This window comes from Heloderma suspectum, chromosome 8 (genome assembly GCF_057233095.1).
Source record: "Heloderma suspectum isolate Gila_16-S chromosome 8, 16-S_ref, whole genome shotgun sequence".
In the NCBI taxonomy this organism is placed as follows: Eukaryota; Metazoa; Chordata; class Lepidosauria; order Squamata; family Helodermatidae; genus Heloderma; species Heloderma suspectum.
Genome location: NC_139465.1, coordinates 5,937,583 through 5,960,329, shown reverse-complemented (window position 1 = coordinate 5,960,329; position 22,747 = coordinate 5,937,583). Strand labels below are relative to the sequence as shown.

General features: G+C 47.3%; 1 protein-coding gene across 2 annotated transcripts in view; it reads right to left on the bottom strand.

Moving 5' to 3' along the window:
* The window catches only part of GSE1 (Gse1 coiled-coil protein), a 426,514-nt gene that overhangs the window by 35,293 nt on the left and 368,474 nt on the right, over positions 1–22,747 (bottom strand). For both annotated transcript variants that reach the window (XM_084812825.1, XM_084812826.1), the window contains one exon: positions 15,301–15,500. In XM_084812825.1, coding sequence (XP_084668951.1) covers positions 15,301–15,500 — 200 coding nt within the window. The remainder of the gene's footprint in view (positions 1–15,300; positions 15,501–22,747) is intronic.

Here is a 22,747-nt window from a genome sequence, read left to right as displayed (position 1 = left end):
TGCAAGAGGAACATGAGCCAGCAGTGTGATGTGGCTATAAAAAGTCTAAAAAAGGTAAAGGTGTCCCCAACCAGTCGTGTCCGACTCTAGGGTGCGGTGCTCATCCCCGTTTCTAAGCCGAAGAGCCAGCGCTGTCCAAAGACGCTTCCGTGGCCATGTGGCCGGCATGACTGAACACCGAGGTGCACGGAGCGCTGTTACCTTTCCCGCCGAGACGGTACCTATTTATCTACTTGCAATTTCTTGCTTTCGAACTGCTAGGTCGGCAGGAGCTGGGACTGAAGACGGGAGCTCACTCCGTCACGCGGCACTCGGGTCTCGAACTGCTGTCCTGCCGACCTTCCGGTCTGCAGTTCAGCGTCTTAACCACTAAGCCACCGCGACCCTATATAAAAAGTCTAGGCTGCATTAATAGAACCATAGTTCCCAAATAACTAGTAATTCCATTTTATTCTGCGCTACTCCCAACTTCATCTGGTGTACTGTGACTAGTTCTTGGCACTGACTTTAAGAAGGATGAAGACAAACTGGAATGGGTTCAGAGGAGGGCCATGAAGATGGTCAGGGTAATGAAAACAAGTTCTATAAGGAAAGGTGAAGAAACAGGGTATGTTTAGCTTGGACAAGAGAAAAGCAAGAGGAGGTATAATACAAGCAATGGTTTGACTAGACGGCTTACAAAGTCTCCTCCTAATCTATGACCCAATTCACACAACATGACAGCCCACCATAGCTTAATTTCTCCATGGGGGCTATTGTGTTGTGCCAGGCACCTATGGTCCCACTGTTTGCATGGTACCACGGATGTCCCTGCTTGCTGTGTCATATGAATCCGGTACTGTGGGTTGTTTGAGTGGGTAGACAACCCCCAAATAACTCTAAAACAAGCTATGGGTAATCTGAGGGTTACATATTCAGAATGGCACACAAAACACTCTATTAAGCCCCATGGGAGAATTAACCCACAGTGGCTTAGCATTACATGCAAACAGCCCGTATGACTCTGTGAAAAGGCTACCAAAAAAGGTGTGACTGAGTTGGGTTTGAGCCAGTTCGCCAAGCTCAAACACTGTCTGTCGGATCACACCCAATTTAAAAGATACAAACCAATGCAGCTATAACTACCAGCAAAGTCAGAATGAGAAAGCAGGGCTTTATCTACCGGTCCACAGATGGTGCTTTATTTCTAAAATGAGAAATGGCTCAAAATTGTGCAGATAGCTGCACAGCATTTTAAAAAGTTGCCAGGGCTGAACCCAGGCTCCTAGCAAACTCTATCCACACTGCCCATTTATTCTTTCTTTCTCTGGTACAAACTCCTGCTTGGAGCATAGGTTTACCTGAACTGGTCAACAAGGTCCTGCAAGAAGGGCAGAGGAGGGGAACTCCCAGCAGCCAAAAGTAGCTGGCACAGCAAAGACCACCTGGGCATAGGAAAAAGGGAACCTAGCAGTCCATCTGCTCCTTATCATTATCGAATTATTAGCATTATGGAATGATAAAATATTAACCACCTAATGGGCTTGTATGGCTGACAGGACTCATTGCTTACATTTGGCAGGAAATCCCATCTGGTGAACCATTTCCCTTCTGAGAGACTGCCACGTTCCAGGCCAGACAGCCAAATGCTGACCTGGCCAGGCCACACACTGGCAATGTGAGATATTAAAATACCGGCAGCGGCAGCATTTGCTGAGACCACAAGTCGATTGGGTCCATTTAATGTGCACTTCACCTGGAAGGGAGCCAGGCAGCCCTTGAAAGCTCTCCCTTGCCCCTTTAAAAGGATAAAAACCTTCTAATGGCTTTGAGGGAGCTGCGGGAGGTGGGTTCCGCTCAGCGGCACCCTGGATGTGTGCCGATGCAGAACAATTCATGGATGTTAAAAGCAGTCAAAATCAGAGTACTGCGGACCCCCTCCCTCAATTCTTGCCCTCCTGATCCGCAAAAACAGAATCAGGACCCAGCATGAAGCAGAGAACAGAGGGCCACGGCCATATGCAGGAGACCCGGCTTCAAGCCTCTGCTCCGCTACAAAGCTCACGAAGCTTCATGCATCCACTTTTTCAACACCTAAGTACAATCTGGATTTGTATCCTAGAATCCTAGTAATCTCAGATTTCCTTGCAAAAAAGAAAAAGCAGCACGTTTCTAGCTTTCATCCCTATGGGAAGAAAAGCCTGAGAATATATGGAAGCATCTGGTGAAATCTTGGGTAGAGAGGCTGCTAAGCCCTGTGAGGCATTTATGCCTATTACTTCCCACCCCTTGCTCTTATAGGCTATCCACTCCAAATCTCTATGCTCTTCCATTTTCCAGTGCTTGGCAAATTAGTTAGTGGAAAGTACAAAAGCTGGTTTGAAACTCAAGATTAAAAAAACTAAGATCATGGCATCTGGCCCCATCACTTCCTGGCATATAGAAGGGGAAGAAATGGAAGCAGGGACAGATTTTATTTTCTTGGGCTCCAAGATCACCGCAGACGGTGACTGTAGCCATGAAATTAAAAGACGCTTGCTCCTTGGGAGGAAAGCTATGGCAAACCTAGAAAGCATAGTAAGAAGCAGAGACATCACCTTGCCAACAAAGGTTCGTATAATCAAAGCTATGGTTTTCCCAGTAGTAACGTATGGCTGTGAGAGCTGGACTATAAGGAAGGCTGAGCGCCGAAGAATTGATGCGTTCGAACTGTGGTGTGCCTGGACTGCAAAGAGGTCAAATCAGTCCATCCTAAAGGAAATCAACCCTGAGTGCTCCTTGGAAGGACAGATACTGAAGCTGAAGCTCAAATATTCTGGCCACCTAACGCGAAGAGAAAACTCACTGGAAAAGACCTTGATGCTGGGAAGGATTGAAGGCAAAAGGAGAAGGGGACGGCAGAGGATGAGATGGCTAGATAGCATCACCGATGCAATGAATATGAACTTGAGCACACCCCGGGAGAGAGCGGAGGACAGGAAGGCCTGGCGTGCTATGGTCCATGGGGTCACGAAGAGTCGGACATGACTTAACGACTGAACAACAACAACAACACACACACACACACACACAATTTGAAAGCAGAATATGTGATACGGAACAAAGGGATACATATGCAGAATTTATTCCAGTTGCAGAATTTGTGTATTCAAAATATAGTACATCCAAGTCCTGGTTGTTAAGTTCTCACTGCATTTTCATGCAGCCAGAGTAAAAGACTGCATGTGCTTTTTTGGAGCTACAACAGCGTGTCAAAAGGAACGTGGGTGAAATGCAAGAGGCTTGGAATAAGTGAGGGAAGCACTGATCTAGTCCAGCCTGGCGACAAATTCCTCCTATGGGAGGTGCTAGGCATCCACAGCACATCTACAGCTTGAGGGTATCCATGCAGATCTACAAGCCATGCGAAGACCAAGACGAGGCTTTTACTGTGTAATCGCACTACTGCATTCAGAGAATGTTATGGGGAGTCCAGGCATTGTCTTCAGTTTATATACCTTTTCTTCCGTTCAGGAAGAAACAAAGAGCTGCATGTTGCTTTTTATTGTTAGCAATAGGGACCTTCTGTCTAGAAGCACCCCAAACCTTTGATCCAAAAAATTCATGAAACCTGATGATTCTTCTTCTGCCCCCACCCCAATTTCTGAATAGCCATCTTATTTATACTGTTATGGAAGCTAGGCTTTGTTAAGCTGATTGCTTGCTTGCCAATAGTTGAGGATTATCAGCTGATGTTCCCTGAACAGGAGCTACTGACAGTCTGCTCTATATTTGGCAAACTTCAGCTAGTGAAAGGGGCAGGGCAACATTTTGAATCTGGACAGAGAGTGGAGGAAAGTTTTTGAGCTGGACTGGAAGCAGCCCGGTGAGCTGCAGAAGCCCACACTGTTGCTCTGGGGGATTTGATGCAGGAGCAGTGGAGTTTGCTGCCTTGTAAACACCACAAATCGCACCCAAACACCACAAGTGTCCGGTGCTCCCTCCTCCAAAGGGAGCAAAGCTCTATGTTACTTCTCACCATTTAGAGCTGTTAACAATCTCCTTAAGCAACAAGCTCCAAACTGCAACAGAGGCTTTCACAAGCCTGGAACCTAAAGCCAGAGGGAGCAGCTTTATTTTGCACAGTGTGCCCTTCCTAAGTTGGGCTATCTGTCTTCATGTCATCCGAGAGAGTGACACCTGGGAACACATGCCTCAGATCAGGACTGAACGACTCTGTGCCAGGTGCCACAGAGAGAACTGCCTCTATCAGTCAAGTGTATTTACTAAATATGACCACAACAAACACTCTGCAAGCAGCTGAGAGCTCCTCAAGATTTTCATAATCTCTTCAGAAGATACATTGGCCATAATTAATTCAAAGAGATAGGCCCGCTGATTGGAATTTTTAATGAGCAGGAACATCTGTTCGCTCTCAGAACGCGGCACCCGCCCGGAGCACTATGCAGCCGGCCCTCTTCCGCAGCCAGCCAGCAAGCAAAGCCGACCTTCTCCAGAAGGTACATTCATGAGACAATGATCTGGATGCACCAGGGGTGGGAGGGGGAGACAAGCGGGCGACAGAAGACGGTTAGAATGAAAACAGAGACAAAGTAGTTTATCACACTGAAGAAAGGGCACATAGAAAAGAAGGGCTGTGTTGAACGGCCCCCCCTTGGACCCTTCTCATCAGGGAAAAAGAGGTCAGTGGAGGGGGCTTGCAGCAAATGTAGGAAGAGGGGGTGTCTTGCCTGCTTTGTAAAGGTTTGATTTGCATGCACACAAAGATCGCCAAGATGGGTGGTATGCGTGTGATGCATGCAGTCCGTTTACGCCAAGCCTGGCTGTAATGACGAAGGAGAGCAGCGGAAGGGGAGAAGGGTCTGTGCTTTCTCCTGCATTTAAGATTTACTGGCTGCTTTGTTCCCCAGAGCCATTAATCATCACAGGAAGATACAGACGCCTATGGAGCCTGAAACAGCGCAGCAAATATAAATCCACTAGCCTTTTGATAGTGGCCATAAAATAAACAGGTTAGTCAAGTATTTCATTGGAGGCATGCAGGATACAGAGCCAAGCCCACTGAAGAAAGCAGCATCAGCAACCTTTACCTGCCTCTTGCCTTTGAAGAAAGAGTGGGAATGGTAGGGCAGTGTCTCCTAACTACAATAATGGGCAGCAGAAACTGTTCTGCAAGAGGGCTTTTTCCATGATGGTGTTGGCTAAGTGAGAGAGCCAACAAACAGTCCTCAGTGGTGGTGTTCAAAGCCCTGGAATGGGGGGTGGGGGTATTTTAAAAATACTTAGGTATTTTAGGGCACAATCCTATGCAGATAGGCGGCCGCCTCCTATCCAATGCAGGGCAGGAGAAGCACAGAGGGGATTGTTCCCTCCGCACTTCTCTTGCCCTGCATTTTCGGCTAGATAGCCGATTTCAGCTGTCTAGCTGTGGGATGGCGGAGCGGGGGAGGAGGCTGCCAGATGACACATTGGCTGTGTCATACCGGCATTTCCACCCTCCTCACCCTAGACCACCCCCTGGAATGCCCCATTTCGGCCACTCCACGCTCCTCTTGCAAGCGCAGAGCACAGGGCTTTTCCGCGCTGCCTGTGAGGCAGTGCAGAAGTGTGTGTGTGGGGGGGTTCCTGTTCCCTGGAAAACAAGATATCCTATGGCCATCTAGCCACTGACTGGCAGCCATAGGATTGCTCCCTCCAAGATGTAGGCCCAGCCTACCTAGTTATTATCATCTTGGGGACTCAGTATTTAACCTTTAACTTGTGCTAGGTCAACAGAAACCAAGAGAAATAAGAAAATTAACTTTCCATTTATATTTTAATTTAATCAGAACATATATAACCAGAGGGACGAAACTGCCAGGGTGCAGAACATGCTCCATCTGCAAAGGCCTGGCCCTGTGGGTAAAATCTGGATACAGCAGGTTTGTTCCCTTCACTGCCTATGGATTCTCTTTCCTCCTCAAGAGAAATTATTTCCAAATCTATTCTTTCTCTGTTGGAGGGTGGGAGCATAGTAGGGGAAAAAAATCACTGGGCTGGATCTACGTTCCGTGAGAGGAAGGGTTCCACTTGCGGGTGATCCCTCTGCCCGATTTTGGGAGATCTTCACAGCACCATAGCTCACTTCATTCACCAGGGTCTCTGGACTCTGAGTAGCATTTTGGGGGAGGCTGGAGGGACTACTGCGGGAAGAAGGGGGCAGAGAATTCCACATCCGTCAGCGCAATTGATCCAGCATGAATCTGGATCTAACCCTTTGCATTTTGTAATTAACTGTTAACTGTTTTAAATAACCGCTGTTTCTAGACTTTGGAATAGGAATGTAATAGAACTGTAAGTCAGGAACTCCATTTCCCATCAGGCTGCTATGTTGGGACTCTTCCCCTTTCTCAGAGGTCCTACCACCTCTGGATGATATGAGGAGGGCTCTGGATAGGGGTGAATGCTCCTTCCTTGTTCTCCTCGACCACTCAGCGGCATTTGATACCGTTGACCACGGTATCCTCCTGGACCGCCTGGAGGGGTTGGGCATTGGAGACACTGTATTGCGGTGGTTCCGGTCCTTCCTCTCCGGCAGGTACCAGAGGGTAGCACTGGGAGAGGAGGTTTCGGACCCGTGGCCACTTACTTGTGGGGTGCCACAGGGTTCTATCCTCTCCCCGATGCTATTTAACATCTATGTGAAGCCACTGGGGGCTATCATCAGGAGGTTTGGGGTGCAGTGTCATCAATATGCGGATGACACGCAGCTCTACCTCTCATTCAAATCTTCACCAAGGTTGGCCGTAGAATCCCTGTCCAAATGTCTGGAGACGGTGAGTGGCTGGATGGGGAGGAATAAGCTGAAGCTCAACCCTGACAAGACCGAGGTACTTTTGGTGGGAGACAAGAGGAGGCTGGGGGATGTTGACCTGGTGCTGAATGGGGTACAGCTACCCTTGAAAGACCAGGTCCGCAGCCTGGGGGTCATTTTGGACTCCCAGCTGTCCATGGAGGCTCAGGTGTCAGCTGTGAGCCGGACAGCGCTGTATCAACTCCATCTGATACGGCGGCTGCGCCCCTTCCTTCCCGACCATCTGCTCCCATCGGTAGTACATGCCCTGGTCTCCTCTCGTTTAGACTACTGTAATGCGCTCTACGTGGGGTTACCCTTGAAGATGGTTCGGAAACTGCAGCTGGTACAGAACGCGGCAGCTCGCCTGATTAAAGGCAGCCGCCGGCGAGATCACATCACTCCAGTGCTGAAGGAGTTGCACTGGTTACCAGTTGTTTTCCGGGCCAAATTCAAAGTGTTGGTTTTGACCTTTAAAACCCTATATGGTTCTGGCCCAGCCTATCTTAAGGAGCGCCTCCAGCAACACCAGACAGGCCGCTTAACAAGATCAGCCTCGGATGGCCTTCTCTCTGTCCCATCAGCCAGGACAGCTAGACTGGTGGGGACGAGGGAGAGGGCCTTCTCTGTGGTGGCCCCCACTCTGTGGAACTCCCTCCCTAGGGAACTCCGTCATGCCCCCTCTTTAATGAGCTTCCGTCGTGCATTAAAAACGTGGTTGTTCAGGCAGGCATTTGGGGTGGGTTAGGGTATTTAAAAAAAAAAAATTATGGTAAAATTTTATTGTTTTAAATTGTTTTATGGTGGGTTGTACATCGCCCAGAGTGGCTGGGTGACCAGTCAGATGGGCGATTAATAAATTTAATAAATAAATAAATAAATAAATAAATAAATAGGAGAGTTGGAAGAAGCAAAAGGAAGTTCGAGGGCCTGGATGAAAGAGGGCTTTGGCTCTTTTAGACTCTAGTTAAGAGTTTGAAAAGACTGTATCGAAGAAAGCTGGAAACTTTGATCCCAAATAGGCTTCCTATTCAAGACTCAGCCGCTCTAGTAAATTGACTGTGCCAGCACAGAATAAGTATCCCATCAGACAGTTTTATAAGCATTAACTTTTGCTTCCATAGTTTGTATAGACCTTCCTCATTATTACCTAATAAATCACATGTTTAAAACACTCCCACCTGCATTGTTGTTATAGGAATACTGCAGTGGAGTGCTAGTATTTCTGGAGCCAGGAAGGGGGCGGGGGGAGGAGAGGCAAAATTAGTAGGTGAGGCCTCAGTTAAAACATTCAGGCAATGAAATGAATCTTTTAGGCAGACTCACTAGGCCCTCAGAATCCTGCTTAATTTACATGCTTAATTCCTTGACCAACTGTGTGTGCTGTACCTTGTGGCTTGGCTCACTTTTCTTGACTGTTCTACTATATATTTGGACTCAGTTTTGTCAATGATTCTCTTGCCTTTGGATCCGACTGGTATACTCCATTTGTAAAATAAGCACGTTTTTCTGGGCCGCCTTCAAAGAGGCTAGAACAATGTACTCACTTTGCAAACCTTTAATTCATCCCTTGATAATATGCTACCTATACGCATGTTAACCGAGTTGATGTGTAGTCTGTGGATGACACTGTGTGCTTTGGTTATTGGCTCTGCACATCCTTCTAGTTCCTGTGTTGTGCCTCAGGCACATAAGAGTCTGGATTATGGTATATAAGCCTTCCCTTATGTTCTTCTTGAGTTAGAATCCCACCACTGATAGCATGAAACGATTCTGTTGATCTACACAATTTGACACATTGGGAAGTAGTTGCGGGGTTACGGCACCATTGGCCCAGCTTACAACCAAGTGCCAGTAGGATTTTCTGGACATTTCACCCCACCTGCAATCTATTGGTAAGATCTGCTGCTTATGTACATGTATAATCTCTGAATGCAAGATTTCTGGAAGCCAGAAATATAGTCACATAATTTTAAAGCCTGAGAGGTGACAACATGCGTAGCCTTCTCTCTTTCTCATGCATACAGGCAGGGTTCATGCAATCATCTGTAACACACACACATCCTCTCTCTTTCTGAACAACAAATGCTGGGGACAAACAAGGGAATGCTCTTGTCCTCATGCCCTGCTGCTTTCAAGCTTCTCAAAGGCATTTGGTTGAGTACCAGTACAGGCAGAGTGCTGGACTAGATGGAGACAAGCGCGTTGCCCAAGGCCACAAACAGAATACAAGGCAGAGGTTGGCGCTGAGACCCAAATACAAAACCACATATTTGACCCCACATTTACTATGGCAAACCAATTCATTTCCTATTGAAATCAACCCCTCTGCAAGAAATGTACTTCTCATTACCAACCCAGATGATCCTGAATCAATTCACTGCTTTCAATTAATTTACCCCAAGTTAATTTTCAAGCCAGTTCCTGCTTCTAATCAAATTGTTTCCTTTCCTCCACTACCCAGGCAATATAGCCCATCCTCCTGCTTTAAATGGAGGGGCTTGGAAGGTGCATAAGAGATGACAAATTTGAGAAGACAGTTGCTGCCTAAACACTGGGCACATAACCTTGCCTTGAATTCTGACCAGATCCACATAACCTATATCCTTAGCTAGGTAATTTGGCTATGCCAATTGTCTTGGCTACATTATGTCACACGAAAACTGTGACATTCTACACTGAAGGGTTTCCCAGTTATATCTGGCACAGCTTTCGTTTCTAGCAGAGAAAGACTCCTTCCTGAGATCCTGGAGAGGTGAAGCCAGTGAAGTTAAACTGCACCAGCTTAGATGGGCGACTGGGCTCAATGAGCAAAAGAGCCCCTTATATCCTTAGAACTGGTTGTGCAATGGCAAAACTGGCGAAGGCAGCACCTCCTAAAGGAAAGGGCACAGACGTTCTAGGCAGGCTGCAGAAGCCATGCCTGCGATGCACTTGATTTCCGGCAGTGGCTCCAAATGCCTCTGCAGTGGTGAAAGGAGAGAGTGCGACAAGATGGTGGGAAGGAGCGAGGGTGGGGTGGGGGGTAAGGAGAAGTGGGAGAGTAGGAAGATCAGTCATTCTCTGGTGATTAGTGCGCAATCTCTGCCAGCAAGACCACGGGACATGCCCTATTAGCTTTAAAATAGACAATCCTTCATTCCACACAGCCTTTCAAAAGACTCCATATTATCTTTGAAAAAATGCTAACCTCTGATGGATTGGCTCCAGCAGCAAGCCACCACTTTGATTTTAGCATTTCAGAGCTCCAAGTGCCTCATCTCTCTCCTCCCACCCCCTATCTTATTTTACCAGGTTACTGTGCTCTGTTCTCCCCATCCGCCAGGAAAAGAATTAAAGCTTCAATCAACTCTCTGTACTAGGATGGATTGGCCCCATCATCTGTTGAGTCAGCCCTGCTTCTCTCTACTCAGAGCGCTCCCTGGTGGCATTAGCGCTTCATTAGCAGCAAATTGTTGGAGCAGAAATATTATTGCCTTCTCTCAAGGGTTGCAGAATATTCCAAAGGCAATGAAGGGTTTTCTCCTAGAGTGATGGCCTTTGGCAGAGATGGGGGAAGAGTGGGACTGACTTCACCAGGAAGACTGAAGGCAAGCATGGGCTGCAGGGAAGACCAGGTGGTTTGTGGAGGGGCTTGTTTAACTCACGTCCCAGAGTTAAAACAGATGCACACATGTGTTAAGACATGTGTACACAACTGTTTCGTAACATGTTTGAAGAGCTCGCATCAGAAAAACAATCATGGAAAGCAGCTCTCAGCAGGGAGACACAGAAAGGTCCTAGAATCCTGGAAGCGAAGGCTGAGGACCGCCACAAAATGGAAGTCCCAAAGGGGTGGAATGCATTATTTGTATGAAAACACATTGTGTGGGGAAAGCACAGGACTCTCTGGCTCCCAGCTCAGGAGAAGGGAAAGGCCTCCTTCCTCGTGCCTCTCTTTAAAGCCCATTGCACTCACAGGACGTCATGGTGATTAGAGTTCCATCACCATGCAGAGGTTCAGAGCAATAAACTGCACTTGGTTAACCTAGGCTGCTTCTTTAAAATGTCACTTATAAAAATGGAAGAGACCACAACTGACGCAAACATGGTGGGCTGCATCATAGAGCAGGTCTGAGAAAGCTGCCTCTTCCTTTCAGCATGATCAGAGCCCAGGGCGGGGGGGGGGGGCTTCTCTGCTGGGGCATCATCTGTGCTTCTTCCAAGCACCAGGGGTCCTGCTTCCCCTTCCCCTCCCTCTTTCCTCTTTGTGGTTTAATTAGTATTTCCAAGAGCTGTGATCCCGCTGGGAAGCCTGGGTAAAATACAAGGGAAGGATAACCACTAACAATGATTCTTAATTAGCAAATGCTTCAACTCCCTGCTGCCGTCTGTGTGCGAGTAAGGAAGAGAGAGGCAGGCACCAAATACAGCTGGGCTGCCCGGGCCACGCCAGCAATGGGCCCCAGAGGGTGGCTTGTGTGCACAGATTACAGGCGGCTTGTGCCTGCTTCCTACCACCTTTCGGCACACTTGGACCCTGATCCAAGCACTGCTGTAGATGGTGTCATTTGCTCCAGGCCAGAAACGTTTTTGCTGCAGATGCATGTTGCATTGTGCCACTAGATGTTCAATCCATAGGCTCTGTCCTTATATAGAATCAATAGGCTCTTGTGACTTGAAATAAACTGAAGCGCTTTTGTGCCAAATTAAGCCCCATGCCACATTCCACCTGCTCTGCATTTCAGTAGCTGTTACAGGGGAAGAGACATGCAAGCAGAAAATGATGGGATAACAGTGGTGGGAGAGCTAAGGAATCTGCATAGTTTTAACCGTGGAGGGCAGAATTCAGTACCTTTCACAGGGTATAGAGCAGGAGTCACCAACACAGCACCTGTGGACACCATGGCGCCCCTAGGACTTCCAGTGGTGCCCCTCCCTGCCCCCTTCACAAAAATTGTTAGAAGGAAAAGCTTGGAAACTGTCAGGGTAACTGTCTTTCTCTCCCCTGCCAGCCTCTAGCCGTGCTCTTTCTCTCCCCTCTGCTTGCTATTTCCCCCTCCCTCCCAGCCTCTAGCCTCGCTATTCCCCCTCCGCTATAGCTCACTATTTGTCACCCATCCTCTAGCCATGTTCTTTCTCCACCCCTTTGCCTTGCTGTTTCCCCTTACCTCCCGCCCTCTAGTGTTGATTCCCTACCACTTTACCTTGCTGTTTCTCCCACTCCCACCCTCTAGCCTTGCTCCTTCTCTCCCCTCTATCTCTTTGCATTGCTGTTCCCCCCTTCCAGCCTCTAGTCTTGCTATTCCCCCTCCTCTGTAGCTTACTGTTTCACCCTCCTCACTTCTGGCCTTGCCCTTTCTCTACCCTTCCACCCCATTGCCTTGCTATTTCTCCCTCCCTCCTAGCCTCACTGTTTCTCTCCCCCACCCCTCTTTAGCTCACTTTTGACCAGCCAGGCCCCTATGGCATTATGTGACTAGCGACATCCTCCATGGGAGCCATTTTGTGGTGGTGCCCACAGCAGTTTCTCAAATTCCTAAATGTGCCCATGGGTCCAAAAAGGTTGGGGACCCCTGGTGTAGAGACCCTATGAGGAAAGGTTGAAGGAACTGGGTATATTTAGCCTGGAAAAGAGAAGACTGAGCGGAGGGGACATGATAGCATGAGAATGTCCTACTCTTGAGTAGCTAAGAAACTACCCAGGGTGGGGCTATGTAGATGGAAGGGCCAGGCTATGCCGACAAATGCAGACTGGATTCTCAGTAACCGGGGCTACTGAGGTGAGAAAGAGGTGTAGTTCCCAGTGTGCTGGTGTCCCTGAGTGCACTCCTTCACTTTCTCCCAAGTAAGCCACACTCTGTCATTCATTACTAGGGGGAAGGAAAGATCTGCACTGTTGCAGTGAAGAGAACACCAACCTTCTAGCCCTGCCCTTGGCTGGCCTGGGTTGGCCCTAACTGTCCGGGTGTAATGGGTGTAGGTGCCTGGAGGCACACTGCATCCTCAGAGTACAATATACCTAGTATATCCAGGTACAATATACCTCCAGGTATAATATACACACCAGCCTTTAGCATATTCCAGCTGGTAGAATGACTTTCATTTTGTTCATAAATAAATGCCCGTGCAAAGTTTCCATCGCTTCAGTGGGGTCTACGGAGAAGAATGGAGTGACTGAATGGACTATACCACTTCAGGCTACAGATGAGGGGTGCCACTTGTGGATGTCTTGACCTCTCAACCCAAAGGAGAAGGACATGGTCCTATAAACCCTTACCTTCAAGGCTAGTTTGGCAGCCTGAGCAACTCATCACATCAAGTAGCAATGCACACCGTCTCTCCCCTCTTACTTGCACCGCTTTGCCTCCATCCCTCCCCTATCTTGCTTCAGCTATCCATTCCAATATTTGACAGCCAACTTCTCCATGACTATGTCTCCTTCCTCTGGCCCTTGGTTCCTGTTTGCCTGATCTGGAGCTGATTTCCATCCCATTCAAGCTCATACGTCTGACCCATGTGCTCATTGTTTTATGCGGGTCAGACTTGGATTCCCTAGCAGCCTGTCACAAGCTAGGCCCCAGCTTGACATGCTGCCTGTGTCCCCAAAATGTGTGGAAACATGTGCACAAAAACACATGTCTTTCTCCCTCTAGCATTGTCCCAATATTCTGTGCCACTGTCGTTGCAGTTCAAGCTACCCCGTCCTCCCATGCGCTATGGTATTTATTTATTACATTTCTATACCACCCATTTCATTGACTACGCTAAAGCCTTGATTGTGTGGATCACAACAAACTCTGGCAAATTCTTAAAGAGATGGGAGTACCAGACCACCTTACCTGTCTCCTGAGAAACCTGTGCGAGGGTCAAGAAGCAACAGTAAGAACCGGATATGGAACAACCGACTGGTTCAAAATTGGGAAAGGAGTACGACAAGGCTGTATATTGTCGCCCTGCTTATTTAACTTATATGCAGAGTACATCATAAGAAACGCCAGGTTGGATGAATCACAGGTCGGAATTAAGATTGCCGGGAGAATTATCAACAACCTCAGATATGCAGACGATACCACCCTAATGGCAGAAAGCGAAGAGGATCTCAAGAGCCTCTTGTTGAGGGTGAAAGTGGAGAGTGCAAAAGCTGGTTTGAAACTCAACATTAAAAAAACGAAGATCATGGCATCTGGCCCCATCACTTCCTGGCATATAGAAGGGGAAGACATGGAAGCAGGGGCAGATTTTATTTTCTTGGGCTCCAAGATCACCGCAGACGGTGACTGTAGCCATGAAATTAAAAGACGCTTGCTCCTTGGGAGGAAAGCTATGGCAAACCTAGCCAGCATAGTAAGAAGCAGAGACATCACCTTGCTGACAAAGGTCCGTATAATCAAAGCTATGGTTTTCCCAGTAGTAACGTATGGCTGTGAGAGATGGACTATAAGGAAGGCTGAGCGCTGAAGAATTGATGCTTTCGAACTGTGGTGCTGGAGAAGACTCTTACAAGTCCCCTGGACTGCAAGGAGGTCCAATCAGTCCGTCCTAAAGGAAATGAACCCTGAGTGCTCCTTGGAAGGACAGATACTGAAGCTGAAGCTCAAATATTCTGGCCACCTAACGCAAAGAGAAAACTCACTGGAAAAGACCTTGATGCTGGGAAACACTGAAGGCAAAAGGAGACAGGGATGGCAGAGGATGAGATGGCTAGATAGCATCACCGATGCAATGAATATGAACTTGAGCACGCTCCAGGAGAGAGTGGAGGACAGGAAGGCCTGGCGTGCTATGGTCCATGGGGTCATGAAGAGTCAGACACGACTTAACGACTGAACAACAACAACAACAACAACATACCACCCATTAGCCAAAGCTCTCTGGGCAATTTAAAGACAAAGCTTAAAACCATAAAATTACAGTTACATCATAAAATATAATATAAAACCATAAGTTTAAAATAGAATAAAATCGAAGTAGTAACCAAGATAAAAGCCTGCAGCACTGCAAAGATCTAAAATGTACTAACACAATTTTTAAAACTGAAGGGCTAAAAAGCTCAGGAAAATAAAAAGGTCTTCACCTGGCACCAAAAAGACTGCAATGTAGGTGCCAGGCAAGCCTCTTGTGGGAGGGCATTCTGCACAAAGGGTGCCACCACTGAAAAGACCCTCTCCTTAGTGGCCACCCAGTTCACCTCATCTGGCTCTAGCTGGCAAGCACCTCCGCACACCCCAATAATAAAGGGACAGGCCCTTTATTAGTTTAAAATAAAGAAATCCAGCTCTTGTGAGTAACAGAGAAAATCAGAAAACATGTTGGTGGTTTTTCTTAGAAATCGGGGGATGTGTCCTATATTGTCAGGAAACACAGATATTCCCTCAGATCTGCTTATGGCCTCCTGCTATGGTTTTTCCTCCTGACACGGTTTTCCCTTCTTCCCCACACAGGTCACTACAGAGACACCCATCCTCACCCTGCGTGTGAAGAGGGTGTATGCGTGTGGAAGCATTTACCTGCCGTCCTTCGCTTCTCCAGACGCCGTTCACAGTTTTGGTGGGTGCGATGGTCACTACAGGAGGTGTGCTTGGCACAGCATGCCCAGCCGGTGGGACCATGAGAGGCCCCATCGGTCCTCGCTTCGGTGTGCTTGCGGGGGAGCTGTGGTTGGTGGCCGGTGAGGAAACCGGAGAAGACTCGCTGCTTATTGAAGACCCTGAAAACAGATGGAAAGAGATAGGAATCCGGCGGGAAGTCTTGGTATACCTTCTAGTCAATAGTCCAATCCCAGGCATTGCAGAAGGTTCTGAGACTGAACCTCTGGCAAGTCCTCACGGTGATTTTCCACGCCAAGGGTCTGACTCCAAAGAACCCCTTTCCCAAACCTTGTTACAGAGGCACCAAAAGGCACACGATCATTAGACAAATGTTTTCAGCCTCCTCCCCACTGAGGCAGAGGTCTCTCCCAAGTTTATTCCAGATAGTTTGGGTCCATTAATCAGATTCAACTGTCCCCATCTGCCAGAACAGGGACAGGCAATTTTATTGTGCGGGTACTCTAATGTCCAGACAGAGGATTGTGGGGAGGGGGGGCAGGAAGTGTATTTTGTTGCATCACCTGACTCCTCCCAAATGCTTAAGAACAGGGCATCATCATGTTGGGGTGTATACGCTTTGGAGTGGCTGAGGCATATAACATACAACCCTTGAGGAGGGATGCAACGTTAACATGTAGAACCTCTCACATCTTTTGAGAAGAATTTTCTTTTTCTTATGAAGAGGCAAAGATTTTGCCATGCCTGGATAAAAGGGTTATTTATTTATTTATTTATTTATTTATAAAATTGTAAATCTGGCTAGTTGGCCATTCCTGAGCTACAAGATTCTACTGTTCGCAAATAAGATGGAATTCCCACTTTACCTCGATCTGTGTGCAATACTTTAGTATGTGTAAAGTGCATAACATGTGCTGGGCGTGGTACAGAAATGATAAATGATGATCAGATATGTGGTTAGGGGGTGAGGCTTACGACTACCACCACCTCCTCCACATCGATTTCACATCAAGGGTTCCCGCGCAGGAGCCTTTAAAACCTCCACACCTTCACGTTTCGCAAGACAGAATGGCTTCCAGCAGGAAGCTAGCCCAGGGGAAGGCAAAAACCGCAAGGTGAAAAGGCTAATGGTGGCTGAGATGCTATTCTAGTGCTGCAGTAGTGGAAGACTCAGGCCTGGATACCACCCAGCGTGGATACATCTACCACAGCATGAATCCCAGGGCATCAGAACTAGAGACGGTGACAGCTTTCTTTCAAGAAAAATTAGCAAAACCATCCTAAACCAAGCCCACAAAAGTTGCCATGATGAGACTACACCTAAAGAGACAGGCACCTGGGTAAACAGAACAACTCTTTTTTAACCGTTGGGCAAGCCTTTGCTGCGATTTGCATAATGCATCTGTATTTTAAATTACACCCACCCTAGGGATGCTACTGATATTTGCAAGGGAAAAACAAAGTCAGAGGAGTGGAATCAAGAGCACCATGCATACGGAAGAAGGTGGCTGAAGCAGAAATACGAACAGGATGTTAACTGGGGCATCCTTCTTAGATGTCTTTGTGTACCTCGATGCAAAACGTTCACATGAAAAAGAAATCAAGACCCGGGTAGGTCTGTGTGCACACAAACTTGGGGTATTCAAATATGGTAGCAGCCACTCAGAGTTAAAGAAAAGAAATTTCCCTTTGGTGGCAAGTGTTGGCAAATTAGTTATGCAACTCTTTCATCATGCTTTTGACCAGGACTTTGTGCACAACTCCCATGATCTGGACCCTTTTGGGACATGCCAAGTGACAGTTTGTAGACATGCTGAATCAGTTTAGATTTGCCCCATACCTCATGCTATGTCTGTAAATGCAAAAGGAGGGATGCTCCACTCTCCAGGGCTAAGCTCTAAGCTGGGGAGGGGGGAAGAAAGCAAACTCCTACCCTCACTCCACCCCCTGGTTCACAGCTGGGAGGGGGCAGAGGCTTCCTCTGCCTTTCTGCCTGACCAGAGCTTGAAGCGCTGGTCAAGTGCAGAGGGAAGCCCATGCATTTCCGCCTCCCCACTTCAACTTTGAGCAGGAGCCAGGAGGCTTGATAGGGCTCTCAGCTTGTGGTCGGCAAACACAGAGCCACAGCAAATCCCAGGCTTTAGCTCAACCTTGGGGATGTGGGGGAAGCGGGGAGGTTCATCCCCTCTCCTATTTGGCTCTGACACATAGGGCTCATCTCACTCACCAGAGCCTGGCTCCCCTCTCACCACAGTGAGGGTGTGTGTGTGAGTAAACTATGGAACTCTGTTTAAGGATGCTGCAAATCTTTCCAGTTTTACAGAACTCCTCAACAGGCAAAAAAGGCATTCAAAGCACAAAAAGGAGGGGTTCCGCCTGGGCCAAAAAGGTATCCGCAGGACCCACCCACAATTAAATTAATAACAAAGAACAATAAGTAGCAATATATCTTTCGATGTGCACTGACACTTCACAGACTTTCAGAAGCAAAAAGGAGATATGCCCCTGCCCTCAAGGAGCTTACAATCCAAAATCTATTTGGCAGTCATATTGCCTTTTCTCCACAGAAACAGTCTTTCTGGAAACATAAAAATACTCAATCTGATTTCACCTTCTTGTGCTCCGACTATTTATTTTGCTTGATGAACCGCTTTGTGAAACCCCCCAAAGCATGCAGTATCTTTAGGCTACTGATGGGCCAATGGATAGGTGCCCTCGTCCTCCAGTCCATGCCTCCATTTCCACTGCAGCCAAATGCCACTTGTGGAAAAGTGTGGAGAGGAACGAGGAGACTCCGAGAGAGAACAGAAAACATGACAAAGAAGGGCAGGTTGAAGCACTGCCAGCTACAGTGCCTGATTAATTATTCCCAGGTTATTGCGCAGTACTTTCATTCTGAAGAGCCTCGGCACGGATGCTGCTCGTGACAAAGGAAGCCGCCGATATGGATTTGACACCCACTGAAGTCTATCTTGTCAGCGCGAGGCCGACAACAATTAGCAGGCTTAATCCCCTCTGAGCTGGGAAGCCATTACTCACCACGCGAGAGCCTTATCAATCAATACCATCTCAAAGAGCCAGGCAATTAATGAAGCTAAAGTCTTACTTCAGAACCCTTAATTCTCGCTGTGTGGCTTTAAAATGGGAGGGTTTGTGATCGTTATAATTAACTGGCGGTATTCAGCCAGGAGTTAGTCAATGAAACTAATCTGGCTTGGAGATGACAAGAGGCGCTGTGTGGCAGTGTCACCTTTGTTGTCTGACCTCCTGCTTTCCACTCAGTGATAGCAGATTAGCAGGCAAGGCTGACAGGCAAAGGTAATTAACAGCTGAGACCCTGACGAAGTAGTAAAGACAGGGGAGGGGGGAGCAGAGGAAAAAAGCCCAGCGAGGATCTGAACCCAGTGAAGCTGACAATCAGCAGATGTGGCTGCCTGGATTTGCTTTGTGATTTCTTCTGCTCGCCCTGCTGGAAAGGGATCCGCTCCTCACTCAGAAAGGGATGGCTCCCGACTGACAGCCAAAAATGGGCTCACAGGGTGCCTAGCAGCTCAGACGTACTACAAACTGTTCTAGACAGAGTGATTCATTTCTTAAGAAAGAACCCTATGCTCACGTGAGACAAGATGCCATGCCCTCTGACCTGGGACACGTCCTTCCAAAACCCTAGATGCGTAAGGACTGGCTGAGCTCACTCCAGGCACTTCTCAGAAAAGGGATGTTGTGTTCCATGTGTGCTAATTCGGCACATGCAACCCTCATGTGGCTCTATTGTCTGTATGCCTGCAGGATGCTGGGTACCCTAGGTTACACGCTGGTGTGCCCCCAACACAAAATTCCCGAAGTCATACTGTTTCCAACAGGTGCTGCTCCTTCCCACATTTTGAGCTGATGGTGATGTGCCCCCCCTTGCCCCCGCCAGTGAAGTAAGAACTCCAAAGCAGGAAACATAGCTCCTGTCTGTTGCCAGTCCAAGTTCTGGCATCCCAGAATTATTCACCAGTACAGATTCTGGACCCCACCACTAATAGGGGAGCGGACGGTCCTAGAGGTTTTGCCGAAGGTCCTCCCAAATCTGGCTCCACTGCTCCTGCCTCTCCTTCTACTCAAAGTGGCTTGGAACAATTTTGACAATTTAAGCATCTAGGAGTATCTTCTTCCCCTCAAGAGAGATAATTCCTATACCTTACCCAACCCCTTGCTGCTGTCACCTTATTCTTCCTGGGGGCCCATTTCTTTTTAACACATTCCCTCCGACAACCACCGCCCACCCACACAAGCACGCAAAAAATCACTTTGAACTCTGCATCGAATCGAATCGGAGAGCTCCAGGAACTCAATTAACATCCATTTGATATCAATAAATATGTTAAGCAGCTTCCTGCTTCTGGAAGGGCCCGGCTCTCAGCTGGCATGGGCACCACGCGCGCATACGCGCATGCACACACAAACACACAGGCCTTTCCTGCTGCTTCAGAGGCTGTGCAGCTCTTTCCTTTTGAGATGAAAGAGAATGAAATTGCAAGGGAAGAGCCGTGCCACTTTAATCCCCGCTGTGTGCGGCACCCCTGGTTATCTCTTGTTTTCTCCCCACTCAGTCGTGTTTTATATTGAGCGATGCCATTGACAAGGAGAGGCAAAATCCCAGTCTAAAGGCTTGGGCGGTTTTTCCTGCTCAGCTTGATTCACAAGCTCTTTGGACCCAAACTGGAGCCTTCTGAGTATCCTCAGCAAATCTGAGAGTGGCTCAGGCACAGAGAAGCCGTGTGGATCAGAAGTAGGTAGGTGCAGTCCCTATCAAGAGTATCTTCTCTCTCTCTGCTTGCAAACCTCAGCCTGAATTATTTCCCTTCACTGGGGGGGGGGGGGGCAGGGGGTCTGTGACCTCTTTTCTCATGTTCCCTCACAACTCCTTAGCACAGACTTCTCTAGCCTGGCACCCTCTAGATGTATTGGACTGAAACTCTAATCATCCCCAGACAGCATGGCCAGTCTAACATGTGGATGGCACCAGGCTGGGTAAGGCTGGGTTAACAGAATGGGACTAGGAGTGGAGAGATCTGGGTTTAAATCCCCACTCAGCCATGAAGCTCAATGGTGACCTTAGTCCAGTCACCAGCTCTCAGCCTAACCTACTTTGCTGGGTTGTTGTGAGAATAAAATGGGGAGGGGAAGGACCATGAGTTTGCTGGAGGAAAGGTGGGATATGAATGTCATAAAATGTGTGCGTGCATGCATGCATATATATGTGCTTGAAAATTACAAACTGCAATCTTTAGGGCCTTACAATATACCCAGCTTTTTATGTTCTCTCACTCTGCCCCATTCTGCCTAACATTCATCCTGAAGAAGAGTTTGGAAGATGCTACAGCTTCCTCACTGCTTTGTGACATTTTAGTTGGTCCCAATAAAAGGTTATTACTTTGCTATGGCTTTTGGATTTCAGTTATCTCCTATTACCCTCACAACGCAGCCAGGTTCAAGGAGGAAACGAGAGGACAAAATGGGTCAAGAAAACAGAGCCTTCAAGGTGGTGAGGCCATGACTGTGGAACTCTCTCCCTGGGGAAATCCACCAAGCACTCTCCCTGTTTTAGTCAGGCTTTGGAGCTCTTTTTATTTCATCAGACTTTGTATGATTGATTTTATTCTTTTTGCTGGCTCTTAACTTAGATTCTTATTCTGATGCACTTTTAAACTATTTGATGCTGTCTAATTTATTGTTTTGTTTACCTTTTCATGAGCAGTCTTGGAAAAGAAATGTATTTTGAAAGGCAGGCTAAACCTGTCTAAATAAAACAAAATAAAATAGACAAGCAATCCCTGGCAAAGATTGCCAGATCTAGTTGTCCTGCAATAACACATAATCATGGAGACAAGAGCAGATTCATCACCTCTGGTTGGCAAGTTTTACACTTCTGCAGACACGGTAATCCTACTCGGCAAGGGGGTGTCACAGACTCACTTGGAAATACTTCGCACACGTAAGTCACAGGGGTAAAATTCTAACTCAAGAAAAATGTAGGCCCCCACAGATGATGTGAGGCCATGGCATGCTATCAATTTACCATAATGTAGACTATTACATGTGCCGTAAGTATAAAACAAGAACTAGGAAGATGTGCACAGCACACGATCTCATCCACTGGCTGCCAATACGCTTCCGTCAGAATTCAAGGTGCTGGTGATGACATTTAAATCCCTAAGCGGCTTGGGACCTTGATATTTGAGGGAGCACCTCTCCCTATGTATGCCTGCCCAAGGACCGAGAGCTGTTGGAGGGGCCCTCCTCTGCATCTCAGCAGTGCGAGACATACACTATGGTGGGACATGGGCGAGGACCTTCTCTGCTGTGGCTGTGGAATGCCCTCCCCTTGGAGGCGCGATTGGCGCAGACGTTGGTTTCATTTTGGCGCCAAGTTAAAACACAGCTTTTCACCAAAGCCTTTGAGGGCTAAACAGTTGTACACTGTTTTGACTGTTTTATTGTTTTAGATTTTTAAACTGGCTTTTAAATTGGTATTCGTGTGTTTAATGGTTTAATATGCTTTTAGCAGTTTAAATTATTTATTGTTTTATACTGTCTAAATTGATTGTATCAGTACGCTGCCCTGAGATCTTAATGATATAGGGCGGAATACAAATGTTTCAAATAAATAAATAAATAAATCCACAGAGCACATGACAAGTCACAAAACAGATACATGCATATAGGTAGCATATTATGAAGGAATTTCTTAGAAGACAGGTTAGAAAAATGTACCCATTTTACAGATGGAGTACACTGGTGAAATGTAATTTCCTAAATATTTCTATTGTTTTCTATTAACATAATACAAGGAGGCTGGGCCCAGTCAGAATTCAGGCATATTATGTATAGATAAGGACCTGGGAGAACAACCTCTGCATCTTTACATCCTGAACAAGCCTCAAGATGCTTCATTCCTCTGGGTTGTTAACACTGCTTTCCATGCAAAGCTGCCCCACACACTGACCAACAAACCTCTCTCTCTCTGTTGTGAAAACCTCCGCACTCCCTTGCCTTACACTCCACTCATGCCTACTCTTACTCAAGGCTTCCCAGTATTCATAATCTCATATTAAGCATCTCCAAGCTGATCCGTCTCTAGAAGCCAGACAGGCGGAGAACTCTGAAGACGGAAAAGGAGATTTTTTTGCAATCAAATTATACAGCAGTTAAATCTAAATCAACTAAGAAGGAAAAAACCACCACAGCTTTTCATTATCAACCAAATTTTTCTGGGGCAGATATTTGTATATAGCTTACAAAAGGAAAATTACTGCATCCGTGAGGAGGAACTGAAGCTGGAGAGGAGATTCGAGCATCAGGAAATCAATGTCAAAATCCACTAATGTCGCTTTTGATGGGCTAAGCAGCAAGCCGCAGG